General features: G+C 43.9%; 1 protein-coding gene across 2 annotated transcripts; it reads left to right on the top strand.

Moving 5' to 3' along the window:
• The first annotated feature begins 2,036 nt into the window (after positions 1-2,036).
• On the top strand, positions 2,037-13,783 carry tmco4 (transmembrane and coiled-coil domains 4). 2 transcript variants are annotated; one of them, XM_029249341.1, is made up of 14 exons: positions 2,037-2,177; positions 2,827-2,968; positions 3,049-3,223; positions 3,348-3,375; positions 3,504-3,636; positions 4,321-4,418; positions 6,006-6,149; positions 6,324-6,443; positions 7,493-7,657; positions 9,612-9,748; positions 9,833-9,917; positions 10,860-10,977; positions 11,069-11,186; positions 12,939-13,783. In XM_029249341.1, the coding sequence occupies exons 1-14, from the start codon at positions 2,132-2,134 to the stop codon at positions 13,452-13,454; spliced, it is 2,025 nt and encodes a 674-aa protein (XP_029105174.1). In that variant the 5' UTR covers positions 2,037-2,131; the 3' UTR covers positions 13,455-13,783. The 2 variants fall into 2 exon arrangements, with proteins under 2 accessions (XP_029105174.1, XP_029105173.1); XM_029249340.1 differs by having other exon boundaries at positions 2,824-2,968.
• Positions 13,784-14,265: the final 482 nt, after the last annotated feature.

The following is a 14,265-nucleotide window of genomic DNA, read 5'->3' as shown; positions in this document are numbered from 1 at the left end:
ACTTGCTTCACCCCTTCATTTTTCTAATAAAGATCCCACGTTTCGGTTGTGTCACAACCGGTAGATTTTATCATTATATCTTGTTTTAACAAAACACATTTTAGGTTGCTCTTTAATGTTTTAACATTTAAAGTTGTTCATTTATTATCAGTAACCACCTATGCAATGATGGGTCACAGTAATCTAGATTATTATTTACATTTGCATTTATTCATTTAGCAGACGCTTTTCTCCAAAGCAGCATGCATCTCAGAAAAAATACAATTTGTGCATTACATTAAGAGAAAGAGACATGGCTGCAGACATGTGACTCTTAAGCAAACCTAGTTTACTACTTTCCACTTGATGCACCGATGTTCATCGCTCGAGTAGGTGCATAAAATGCAGGATAGATGAATCTTGATAACCTCCTACCAATTTTTTTTTAATAAGACACACAATCACATACAGTGCCATTGTATGTGATTGTTTGTGTGTCTTATTATAAAAAAATTGCCATTTATGACATTGAATAACTAAAGAAACAGCTACAGAACTTTCTCATTTGGGGAAACCCTCCACTAGCAACAAAGGAAAAGTTTTTTTAAACTCTCTTTTATAATATTTTCATCTTCTTTATACCTTACTGTGTTTTTAATTAGGCCGTTGGTTTAACCTTTTCCTGGACAGCTTGTTTTGCACTGTGCTGTTCTCATTTTGAAGTGCTTCACAGGTAAGTGTTCACACACACACACACACACATTGCAACTAAAAGACTCCTTTTCTGCAGCAGGACTTCAGACACTCTCTTTTGCTCATTTTACACCGAGTTCACAATTTTATACTATTACAGCAGCGATCTGAGGTGAGCGTGTGAACGAAACAGCAGTACTGCAAACATACTCAGGAGAGTAAACATACATAAGCAATGAAAGACTCAACTCTTTTAATGTCCACAATTTTAACTTGTAATGGTTAATGTTTAACATTTTTATCCAGCTGTCCTTAAACTGCCTGAAAGCTGTGGAGCAACTGTGCAACTTGGGAAGGGACTTGTTTTTTTCTCAGAGCTACTGGTTGACAAAACTCAATGCGGACAGCTGGTTTACTCCTAATAATTTTTTATTGCCTGCACTTTTTTATTATTGTTCGCCTTCTTGAGTTGTTTTGTGTAAGTGTGAACCGTTTCACAAGCCTTTTAAAAAAACTGCCACTAGCTGAAATAACAGAGCAAAGGTGACTGGTGTGTAATGCTCAGTCCACATCCCCATATTCACTTGTGGTCATGAGTTTTGGCTCTTGACCAAAACATCAAGAGTGTGGACAAGGCGAAGGGACACACTGGACAGATAATATCTGGCCTGGCAATGCTCCGTCATCCACAACAGGGGATAGACACTCTTGCTATGAAAGGCAAGTACGGCCTCATGCTTCCACCTGGATGCTCGTTCCAGTCAGCCGACTGAAAAATGGACAAAATGGATAGACCAACTACAGTCTCAGCAGGTGGCATAGTGGTTAAAGTCCTCTTACAATCTGAAGATTCTGTTTGAACAGTCCTGCAGGGTTAGTATCTTCAAGGGTAAAAAGTACCCTAGGTACATAGGTAAAACATTGTAAAGTTACTTATCAGACAGCAAACCATCTTGGACAGAGGAGATAGCTATATTATTTTTTATTTTTCAGAATTCCTCGAACACACTTGAACAAGAGTTAGTTGGTACTACTACTGAGGGGAGGTCATGAGGCCTGTTTTCACCTCAGAGCGGATTTTCTAATTTATATTTGCTTCTTTCCGTTAAAACAGTAGTATTTCCTTTCAATTTACAAATCATTTTTGTGAGACAAAATAGCCTTCTGAGCATCCCTACTTTATCATGTAGCGGTGTGCATCCTCCTCCGGGCAGCGCTGTGTATGTGCTTGGTATGCGCTTGGTGTCAATGGGCGGAGCCCTAATTGTGACGTAGAGGACGGTCGGCCAATAATCACAGCCTCTTAGTGCACGTCATGTGACGACTGTAAACAGGAAGAGGCGGAGCTATGTCCGCGATTGACAGTTTCCATTGTGTACAGTGAAGTTTCTCTCGGACTTTGGGACCCGCAGAACTTACGTGTTACTGAACATCTCGGCAGAGCCGCGATCCGGCACACATGGACAGGACGGGGGGCGTAGGCACGGGTCCGAGTGCAGCCTCAGGTGCGATGCTAAATCAATGTGGGCTCGGTATTTATATGAATCATGTATTTGCACAAGTAGGAGGCCGTCAGAGAGGAGGACTGGACTGAGCCGCAGCGCGTTCCGCTGTTCGAGGGATTTGCGCTCCAAGCGCGTGTCGCCGGTCGTCTTCAACTCACGTGTCGCATGTTTTCACTTATCGCTTCCGCTTCTGGTCACATGTGGCGAAGACATTGAAGAGCCGCCAAAGCGGAAGGTTAATTGACATAATTGACATAATTTTGCATAAACGCAAAACAACACCATCATCATGTTAATGTGAAGGTGTTGTGTATGGCCTCTTAATTTTATCGTCTTCTCTCAAGATTATTGTCATGTCAAAAGGATACATTGAAATTACCCATCAATTGCATGAGGACCAGTGGGGTTATGAATGTCAGGATGAACTGCATACTGAATTATAATTTAATTACTATAACAATCATCAGCTCCCCTGCTTTCGTTCCTAGTGCTTCTTCCATAGTGGTTGTGTTTCGACATTTTTTTCCCCACCAATATGTCAGTAGGTTGTGTGTAACTCAAGTTACGGTTACCCTCTGACACACACAAAGATGATAACTAATGATGATTGTGATGATGACTCTGCTGCTGTTCCCCTTTCCACCAGAAGGGGGCGAGAGCACACTGAATGGGGAGGGCCCCTCAGAACCCGGATCGGCCGTCGGCAGGCAACTCAGCGAACCGGGTCGCTTTGCGTTCGCTGCGCTCTGTTCTGTGTCCTTGGGGCAGCTCTTTCAAGGAGCTGAGCACAGGTGAGAAGGGGGTAGGGCTCTGCTGCTTAAATATGCTAATTTCACTGGAGATTTATGCACAATGTGGGTTACATCACCAGGTGCTTCCGGGAGCAGTACCTGCAGGGCTTGGTGCAGTGGCTCGGACTGGATGAGTCAGTCCTGCCTGTCATGGGTGCCTTCCTGGCGGGCCTCGGCAGTGAGGGCAGTGACACCTTCCACTCCGTACTGCAGGGCGAGCAGCTCCTGAGGCCCGTGGCCACGCCCATTGTGCAGGTGACCAAGGCGACGACGGCACGTGCATTTCTGCATGCCTCGTGCCGTGAATTATCACGTGTGAGTTTGAATATGGAAGTGAGTTGTAATTTTAGCGGTACTGATTGCGTTGCATCTTTTCCAGGATCTGGTGTCCTTCTCCCTCAAAGACGGTATGTGTTGCTTTGCTTGTATGTAACCACGGTAACCAGAAAGAAGTAGCAGAATATTTCTGTTTTAGCATGCATCTTGTTCTCCTGCTCATCTGTCCATGGCCTTCACTCTCCCCAACTCCCATCAGGCCAGTATGATGCCCGAGCCCGGTTCCTGGTCCGACACGTTGCCTGCCTGTTCCGCGTGCCCCCTCAGTATCTGGAGGAGTATGAGGAGACTCTGGGAGAGCGCCTGAGGGGACAGGAAACGGAGGAAACTGAGTGAGTGAGGAGAAGTGCAGCACAGAGGGGAGGAGAGGAGAGGAGAGGAGTGGTAGTGGGCCAGCAAGTGGTGCATTAGGTTAGAGCTGCCAGCTGGCAATTGAAGGACTTGATTCAGATCCCACCTCTTGCTGTAGTATCCATGATCAAGGTACTTACCCTGAAAAATTACCCCGCTGTATTAATGGGCAAATCAGTGTATGTAGCTTAGCGCTGTAGGTCACTTTGAAGAAAAGTGTCAGGTAAACAAATAAATGTAAATAAATAGATGTAATTGTTGTAATAGATGTGAGTGAATTTCAGGTGGTCAGGATGCTTTGATCACATAAAGGACAATGAAATATACTGTGTGTGTATGGACTGTGAATGTGTGTGTGTTGCTGTGTGCAGTAAGGTTACGTACTGAATGCCCTGATTGTTCTTTGTGTTCTGCCGCGTTCCACGAGGACAGTCCATTAACGGTAAGTGTGTTTGGTTTTCTCCCCTTGTTCTTTTTTCGTATCAGCGTTTTATCAGCAGTTTTCCTGGGCTTATTATTGGCATGGAGTGTCTTCGTAAGACCGTGTTGTGTGCGACACACTTGTGTTGACTGATGACACACTAGACTGTGCCGACCCTTTGGTTCGTGAAGGAGCCTGATGTTCACGGTGTGTTTTTTTAACCCGAACCATTTCATGCTGTCAGGGAGGAGTTGTCCCGGCAACGCAGGAAGGAGAGAGGAAGGAAGCTGCGCCGCTACTTGCTCATCGGTCTGGCAACCATAGGAGGGGGCACCGTGATTGGTCAGTACACTTGAATTTAAACATGTTCATGATGTGCAAGACAAATGTACACCACTGTAAAAACACTGGCTCCTCACCTTACAAGCACAATTGGGATCGAAGTCTGTGTGCAGCTATATTACAATCACTGCAAGTTTAATAATGCACATTTACCTTGATATAGTGAAAGGCTTGGTTCTGTAAAGCTCTAATACATTTAAAAATCACTGAGACTTTATTCATTCCCACATCATCTGCCGCTCATTCCGTGCAGGGTCTGTGTTCCAGAGTTTATCCTGGAAACATGGGGAGTTATGTGATATATTGTGGATGAGATCCCCTTCCATCGGAGGACTCTTTATTTGGCATTATCTTAACGCAACATGTACAACATCTGTCAGCATCTGACCTCTTTCAGTTTGCTTTGTTATCTATGTAATTAATAAAAGTGTAATAGTAGAGACATTCCTTGATTTATATGTTAAATTCTGTAAAAGTCTCTGACATAGCTATAAGAAATAGCAAATATGCTTTAATTATTTTAATTTTAAGATATGCATTAACTTTGACCTACGTTGAAATGAAAAGTAATACACATGCCGATTGTTAACCGACTCATCTCATAAACATGTGTAATGTTCCTCAACTTGTTACTGTCCGCTGACACTCAGGACCATCACACATAAGCCGTGAACACCTTCCTGCTCAGTTTGGGCTCAGTTTGGGCACTCTTTATTGCTCACTAGTGGCGGGGTGCGAAAATGCAAGGGGCATTTGCTCTCAACTTATTTTTAAGTGTAGACAAGCAAAAAAAATAATAATAATAAATGGATAAACAGGATTGTATCTTTAAAATATATAAATAACAGAAACATTTTATTTTTGAAAAATTCTAATTTATCCATACAATGAGGACCCAATGTATTACTTTTTAAATGATAGTCTGTTTTTGTCCAGACACACAGCAGTTGAAACTTCTGCAGCATGAATGTAGACATAAATCTTTGCCATTTTTCTGTCGAAAGACTTCCAATTGTACCAGAATGGTGAGTCTTAGCAGGTCACGGTTGTGTTTTGCGCTTGTTTGCCTTGTTTTATTGAGGAAATACAGTTATTGTGCATTGGACGTGGTGTCAGGAGGCAAAGTATTTTGGTGAACGAGCTGATGCCTCCACGGCGACATTGTAGACATTCACACAGGCTGCCACGAAGCACTAGGGCGCACCACCATTTCCTCAGTCATGCAGCAGTTCAGTGTTAGCGAGGAAAATAAATTGATTGTAATTATTAATTAGTCTTGTCTAATTTCTGCAAGGGTCGTTTGAAATTGCTGCAAAAGCTTTCATTAACATATTGGTCACTCGTTCTCTTTCACTGTCCTGGTGTTTACAGCAGCCAGGTGTCTGTGTACGGTGCTGCACAAACGTGGTTTTCACTCTTTTTGCACCTTTTTTACATTAAATTTGATCACATCTTTTTGTCAGTTCCGGTAGTGTGTCAGTGGAGCCCGAGAGCCTCGCAGCACTCTGTGTTGGATGTGTGATGTCTCACGTGTGTAGACCTAAGTTCTCGTCTGGCCGTGTGTTCCCACACTCTCGCCCCCTTCAGGTGTCACAGGTGGACTGGCCGCCCCTCTGGTTGCCGCGGGAGCCGGGGCGGTGCTGGGAGCAGGCGGGGCGGCGGCGCTGGGGTCGGCAGCAGGCATCGCCATTATGGCCTCCCTGTTCGGGGCCGCAGGGGCTGGCTTGGCGGGTCAGTGATCCAGTCACGTTCAGGAGCAGCTGGCAACTTCACATGTGTCAATATGAAATCGTGTGTTTCCACTTCCTCCGTACCGGGCCCTTTGTGACACATGCTACTGCTCATCTGTCTGTGCCTAACCTTGCAGTAAACATTCAGTGTGTGTAATGATGGGCTGCTCCTCAGGCTACAAGATGAACAAGCGAGTGGGAGCCATCGAGCAGTTTGAATTCCTGCCTCTGAGTTCTGGGAAGCACCTCCATGTCACTGTGGCTGTGACAGGCTGGCTGTGCAGCGGCAAATACAGTGAGCAGACATGCCTCGCCCACGCGCGCACACACACGCACGCACACACACAGGGAATGAGCTGACAGCCCTCACACTTCTATCCGTGCATTAAAAACAGTACACATATCTATATTCACAGATGACGAGAACCATTTTTATTTTACAAATAGATATGTTTGGATCGTGCAGAAGTGATAAAATTTGAATTTATAATTAAAACAAGTTATTTTCTGTTCAATTATATATGATGACACGGATGTGAACGTGATATACAACATTATACATATGAACAGAATGAAAATTTATGCTTTAATGACTGAAAATGGGTCTGAAAACTAAGCATGTTTTCAAGACCTAGCTTGCTTCAGGGTACCAATAGATATAAAGAGTTTACTGCGCGGAAAGACAGTTTCATAGACAGTGTCACCTGCAAAATTCAAAAACACGGGGCGGTGATGCCCTATTCATAGCAGCAATAATGTATATTAGACAGCAGATCTTCAGCTTTTGAGTAAAACTTTCTTTATTGTTAAGCGGGTTTTTAATGAATTTTTTTCCTAGATTTCGGTTTATTTTTCAGTTTCAGTAACAAAATGTGTTTTTGACACCCCTAAGCAATTGCCTGGGCTCACCTAATTATAAACCCTACTCTGAAGACACGTTGTTACGGACGAGAACTAGCCGACCCAGAGGTATAACGAGTGACATTAAATGGATCTCCAGTTCAGTGACCTGGCTTGACCTCTAGTGTCAGAGCTGCCTTCCCATCAGCAGTTTGGGCTTAATTTGCATATTTGAATAATAGTAGTTCATTGTTATGCAGCGCATAGCTAAAGTACTAATCATTGCAGGGAGGAGGGAGGAGGAGCAGCCCAACGATGGGTCACCATGTGGTGGTAGAACACAGTCCTACAGCACTCCTCTGCTCTCCTGCTTTAATACGGAGAAAACCTTGCAGAGTGACATTGTTATAGGGAGACTGATATGCAAAGTATCAAGGGTCACATGTCCACCCACAGGCACCCACCCGAAGCAATCCGCCCTTCTCCCTCTGCTACCCCCTGCAGGTTCATTCCAGGCCCCCTGGAGTAGCCTTGGCCCTTGTGGGGAGCAGTACTGTCTTGTGTGGGAGTCCCGTTTCCTGCGGGCCCTGGGCTCTGCTGTGGACTCCCTCCTGGATGGGCTGGTCAGCATGGTGGCCCAGGAGGCCCTCAAGTACACGGTGCTGTCAGGTAGGGGGTGCCCTCACCTTGCTGACACACCCAGCTGTGTAGAAGAACTCACAGACCGACACCCAAGCGTACAGTTACACACACGTATGGAAGTAGGCCGGTGGTCAGCTTACCATTTCTGTGTGAATGCTTTTGTACTTTTTAAATTGACGTTTATATTGACACTTAACGTGATACAGGAATCCCTCGATTTACTGGCTCTCTTCATCAGAAATATCAGTATAACGACTCTTGGCTGTTGATTCCCAGTTTCTGATTTATGGAACCAAAAATCAGTATAACGAAACTGATCTGAAGCTAATTTCCGTCTACTGGATGTAAGGAAAACACGATTAAAAACATCCTGCTTAGAAATATACCAATCACTTGGATCATTAAATGTCTTATAATGATGACGTGATTCACATGTCTCCATCCAGACCTCTCTGTCTCCTGGTGTGTTTAGAGTGTGAGAGTGTTGACAGTATGGGAAGTATAGTGAGTTCCACTAGAGTGTCAGGCAAATAAATAAATGTAAAAGTATTTTTTCTTTCCAGACTCTTGATCATCTTCTTACATTTTTGTCACATGCAGTTAGAAAGACTGGTGCTTCTCAATAAAGTATATTTGACACACAAACTGCAAGGGCGGATAAGTTAATATAAGCGCCACATGTAAAGGAAGCTGAATGTTGAAGCAGCTGAAGCCTGACGGAATCGGTGTCAAAAGCAGCTCCACACGGTTTTAGTCGACTAGGTGCAACTTGTGTGCAAACGGCGTATCCTGCGAGACCCCGATAGACACACTGCATGGCGGCTCGACGTATCTGTGTGTAGCTACGCCGTCCTGAAAAAGGCATTTGTCAGAAAATATAGAAAGAATGAGAAACAAATTACAAAATGTGCAGTCAGTGTTATTTATAAATTGCATTTGTGAATGATTTCATGGCTATGCACAAAAAAGTTAACTTGAATTGACACTGATGATCTCATTGTATTTGTCTAAATTTGTCTCCATTATGTATGCATGTATCATAAGTGAGATATCATCACTATGTATCACCAGTGTAGCGCAGAATGTAAGTTTGTTATGTAAAAAGAACAATGGCAGACTGTTACAACACGACATTACGCAGTAAGAGCCAGGGCAGCACAGGGCAACGGCAAATCTCCATAGAAATTTCATTTAGGAAGTTACGCACAGAAATCTAATTTAAACTTTTTTTAAGTTTAATTACAGTTGTGCATTTTACAAACCTACGGGGTTTATTTTTCTGTCTTCCATTAAAACTGTTTGCATGTGACGATGCTCGATCCTGAGCTAATTGTAATCCCTCTTCCATTTCATGCTGCGTTAATAAATGCCAGATAGAAAATGTGGAGGGAACAGCTGTGTGGAAGGTATTTTGAGGAAGACAGCCAATTATCGCATGGAATTAACTTGTATATGCATGAATGCATTATTTGAATATCTTCCTCTGTCCTTTAGTGGTTCCGGTTAGGATCATTTACATTTTTCCTGTTTCGGAACTAGGCAAATTATCGTGCCCACTAGGTAGAGTAACTGTTTATGAGGATTACAAGACAATTCTTGCAGTTTAGTGTTGGTCACATATTCCATTTTTCCCCACAATAGCTACTGTACTGTTACCCAGTTTCAGGGTAGATGTTTGTACCATGAATATTTTACATTTACATGTCTTTATTTAGCTGATGCTTTTCTCCAATGGGACTTAGAGTGTTAAGCTACTTAATCATTGACCTATTTATACAGCTGGGAAATTTGTACTATATCAGTTCAGGGTACGGACTTTGATAAGTGGTACTACAGGAGTGAGCTGCATTCAAACTCATTTTCTTTGATTGCAAGGCAACAGCTCTGACCATCACGCCCCCTGCTGTCCTGCATTTTCCCTGTGATCTTTCCATGTCCTTGATTGGCTCATGCTCCTCTGAGCGTGCTCTGTGATTGGCAGGCATCGTGACAGCACTCACATGGCCTGCCTCCCTACTGGCAGTGGCCAGTGTCATCGACAATCCCTGGGGGGTGTGTCTGAGCCGCTCAGCCGAGGTGGGTAAACACCTGGCCCAAGTGCTGAGAAGTCGGCAGCAGGTGAGTACCTTGGCGCGAGTGGATTTGTGGCCACGAGAGGCTCCGTTTCATTTCTCTCTCCTCATGCTTCTCGTCTTTGTGTAGGGGAAGCGTCCTGTCAGCCTGATTGGCTTCAGCCTTGGAGCAAGAGTCATATATTTCTGCCTGCAGGAGCTTGCCAATGAAAAAGGTGTGGGAACACACACACACACACACACACACACACACACACACACACACACATATCTATACTCTAACAGAGCTCGCTGATGAATACATTGCTCTACACATGATGAGAAGATACGCACAAACAGTATAGTTTAAAGCTGGAATGGACGTGCAGTCCATCAGCACATGACTAGCCAGTCCAATGCATCACAATATAGTTTTATTAATACATTTTCCAGAAATAAAAAAAATACTATTGGAGAAAAGTTGTTGGTTACTGGAAAAATAAAACCCAAACTGTTTAAAAAAAAATATACGCACACATTGTCTGAACCGCTTGTCCCATATGGGGTCGCGGGGAGCCGGAGCCTAACCCAGCAACACAGGGCACAAGGCTAGAGGGAACACACCCAGGACAGGATGCCAGTCCATCACAAGGCACCCTAAGCAGGACTTGAACCCCAGACCCACCATGGAGCAGGACCCAACCTAACCCGCTGCACCACCGCGCCCCCTAACTCCAGATACGCAACACAAAAATATTTTATTTTTATTAAAATTTGTGAAAACATTTTATTTATGTTTAACAGTGTCACTGTCTGAATGACTTTAAAAAATCCGGTATGTGATACGTTGGTTAACTGCGTAACCAGACAATACAGACCCCTCCATTAGTCTGCTTATGTGATGAGTTGTAATGCAAAAATCATAATATTTACAGTTTTGTGTAGTAGATTCTAACAGGAATACACACTTCTGTTGCATTTTTCTGAATGTTGTAAGACTTATATGATCTGGTTGATGCTGTGCAACTTCTAAACACTTTTGCCAGATTAAGCCACATCTGAGATTTGTGAGAAGTGTCTGAGACCTTTTGAACCACAAACTTTCCAGTAAAAAAGTGCTGAATGCGGATTATAAACGACTGAATGTTGTGAAATGTCTCATGTGTGGTTTCCCTCAGGCTGTGAAGGTATAGTGGAAGATGTTGTCCTCCTCGGAGCACCGGTGGACGGCTCAAGCAAGCAGTGGGAGAAACTCTCCCAGGTGGTCGCTGGAAGGATAGTCAATGGATACTGCAGGTGTGAAAACGAGCAGGTTGTGAGAGTTGGGCAAGGGATGTCCATCATGATGTGTCGCAAAGCTCCACGCAGCATTATTTCTCTTTCCCAGGGGGGACTGGCTTCTCGGCTTCCTCTACCGCAGTTCTTCGGCCCAGCTATCTGTCGCAGGGCTCCACCCAATCAGTCTGAACGATCGCCGCATGATTAATGTGGACCTGTCATCTGTGGTAAGTGGCTGACTCAAAATATCTCCAAATACACCATGTCCAGAACCCAGCTGACTCTTCTCATCTAAGTGTCAGTTCTGGCCTTGAGTCATCCCCAGCTTCACACATGACCTCAGATAATTTAACGAGCTAAATATTTTTCTATGTTTTTATTTTTTTAAATATTAGGCAACACAATGTGGGATGGTCCTCCCACCCTGCCCTTCTGGTCCTGTTTTATTTTGAGAGTTTGCCTGTTCTTCCCTTGAGAGTTGAGTATTTCAGTAGCACCAGTAGTACACCAGCACTTCCGCAGAGTGTAACACACTGTTTCCCTAGAGTACACCGCCCTGTCCTTGCACTTCATACATGGATGGCTGTTTTGTCATGTTTTTTCAGTATGGGATGTGTCAGTGTTTCAGTAGTGACATTCTAGTAAAGAGTGCTCCAAATTACAGTCAAGAGCTCTTTAGTGGTTTATCACAAATTGTACTTCAGTGTTGCCGGGTAGGCTCCGGTTCCCCGTGACCCTGTATGGGACAAGCGGTTCTGAAAATGTGTGTGTGTGTGTGTGTGTGTGTGTTTCACTTTCACTCGTAATCAAAAACTCTTCTCTTTAGGACTCAATTCCCCCCTGATCTGTGTGCTCATAAATGTGTACTATGTTATCTGTTCAATAATTTAAAGAAGAAACCTATGTGCAGTCACCCGGGTTATGTATACTGGTTTATATGGTGGTATGAGACAGATTGACTGTACTCAGAAATCAAGTCCAGATCAGGCATCCGGGTCTTTTGGTGTAACGCACTCTTGTTGTACTCTGATATGTACGTCACTTTGGAGAAAAGCGTCTGCTAAATGAATAAATGTCGGTGTCAATCTTTCCTTTTTCATCCATAAAATCAAGTAAGATCTACTGGGGAATATTCTGTATTTATTGTATAAGGACATCTGGATTGAAAAAAAGATCTAACATTAAAAGTGCAGTCTTTAAAAGTAGGTACGACTCTCAGTGCTTCTGTGAGTTTGCAGTACTGTTTAGTTCACAAAGATTGCCTTCATCTCAAATGGCTGCTTTAATACGGTGCCCAAAATTCTGTTTAAAATGAGTAAAATGGAGCATTTAAAAGCTAGATAAAACAGTGTGCTCCATATCTGGTGGAGAAAGGGAGCCTTTTAATAACAATATGTTTTTAATTAAAAAAGAGGAAAACGGAGCACTCACCCGTGAAGCACTTTGTCCAAATGAGAACTACACAATTTAAAACATAACCTGTCCAGCAATAGGTTAAAACAATGACTTTCTTGCAAACATAATAAGATATAAATAACATCATAAGCTGTTGAAAGAGACTTTAAAAAGATACCGCTTTACTCTGTTGTTAGTATGGGGTTTTCCCCAACAGAAAAGCTCCAAAGTTGCTTCTTCACTTGGTGTTTGAGCCAAGTTTGGACAAGTGTTCATTGTTAAGGAATGAAAACAGAAGACTCAGACAAGCTAGAAATAATTTTTGCAACAAATATTAAAATACGTTAGTGCTGTTATGAATAAAAATCCCTTTTGTTTTTGTATTTTAATTCATTTTATGTGACATACTTTTTCTTCCGGGAACCAGTTCTCTTTTTCAATAATAAGAAATGATGGAAATCGAGTCCCCTCACGACGAGGGTTTGCATAACATGACTTCCCAGAAGAAATTAACCCTTTTATGTGAGGATGGGGTATACCATTGTCTTGATGTAAGCTATAACATTTTATTTTCCCCCTTTCAGGTGAAAGGTCATCTTGATTACATGCGTCAAATGGAGACGATCCTTGTGGCAGTAGGAGCGCCGACCCGGGCGGGAGCAGCAGGCCTGACCGGGCAGCCGCAGCTACAAGTCATTGAACAAAAGAACGCTGACCAGAACAAATCAGACAAAGAGGACAGAGCTGCCAGCAAAAGTGGTGTGGAGTGCGGAGGTACAGCGGAGGAACAAGTGCCCTTTGTTGGAGAAGAGGGCTCTGGTTATTCCATGGACAGCAGCGGATTTGACTACCCTGGGAAGGATGGGATGAAGGACAGAGAGAAGGGTACAGAGGATGGAGAAAAGAGGCAGTGCACTGATGGGTGGGATATCCCTGACATCTCCAATCTGTTAGATTCTTTGAATGATGTGGACACTGCTACACAGCGATGCCCTTTAGGCAGTGTGACTGACGGCCTTGAACAGAAACCTGTGTACAGGAATGGTCCTGAGGCACTGGAGGCTTCTTTAGGACAAGACGGAGTAGAGAGTAAAGACTAACTCTGAGCACACTGTGTGGAACTGAGAGTCGGAGCATGGCCACGCTGACTGCGGACCAGCTTAAGACCAGCAGAACACTTGTGATTCCTCTGGAAGGCAACAGAAAGAGAATCTGCTGAATGCAGAGAGGAACTCGGCATCCGAGCTGTCCTTCCCCAAAAGCAGTATGAAAGAGACGGTTGTGGACTCAGGTGACAATGCTGCGTAGACACGCAGAAGCATCATGATATTGTCTTCACTTGAAGGTCTGACAGATCCAGATCACTTGAAGTTCTAATTGGTATTTCTCAGATTTAACGCCTTAAAATAACTGCAACTGTAAAATAAAAATGTGCTAATACTGACTGTGGCTCATAAAGATGAGGACAAGCGAGATGTCTTTAGTGCGTCTATTGGAGAGACTCACTTCCAGGTGCTACAGAGCCTTGAGGCTGCTCCCTTCTACACAGGAACAGTTCGCTGAGTGGACGATCACACTGCTTTCGGCCGTCACGTCTGAAAGCATGCGGCACTCTCTGTTTCAGTAAGCGCACAGATGGGTCAGTTATGGAATGTTCACTACTCAATATTAGCAGACACTGATGCCGGAGCGGTTTGTGTTAACCATGTCCCCCCCCCACCCCCACCCCCGCCCTAGTCTGAGAGAGTGGTGCGGTCCCGAGCGCTGTGATGTTTGTTCTTTCACCACCGCCCCCTCGTTGGCTCCTCTAGAATGGGAGAAGGTGACAAATGCTGGGATATTTTCCTTTCATTTCCAACATCTCGCCCCTTGCCGCAGATCTGTCCCTCCGCCTGTCCTCTTGTCGCTTCT

The sequence above is a fragment of the Scleropages formosus genome, chromosome 25 (assembly GCF_900964775.1).
Source record: "Scleropages formosus chromosome 25, fSclFor1.1, whole genome shotgun sequence".
Taxonomy (NCBI): Eukaryota; Metazoa; Chordata; class Actinopteri; order Osteoglossiformes; family Osteoglossidae; genus Scleropages; species Scleropages formosus.
This window is presented reverse-complemented; position numbering and strand designations above follow the sequence as displayed.

Coding starts and splice junctions, on each gene's coding strand:
- tmco4 (XM_029249340.1), top strand. CDS start 2,132: ATGGACAGGACGGGGGGCGTAGGCACGGGTCCGAGTGCAGCCTCAG. Junction 6,150..6,323: donor CGCAGGGGCTGGCTTGGCGG/GTCAGTGATCCA, acceptor GCTGCTCCTCAG/GCTACAAGATGAACAAGCGA. Junction 9,918..10,859: donor GGAGCTTGCCAATGAAAAAG/GTGTGGGAACAC, acceptor GGTTTCCCTCAG/GCTGTGAAGGTATAGTGGAA.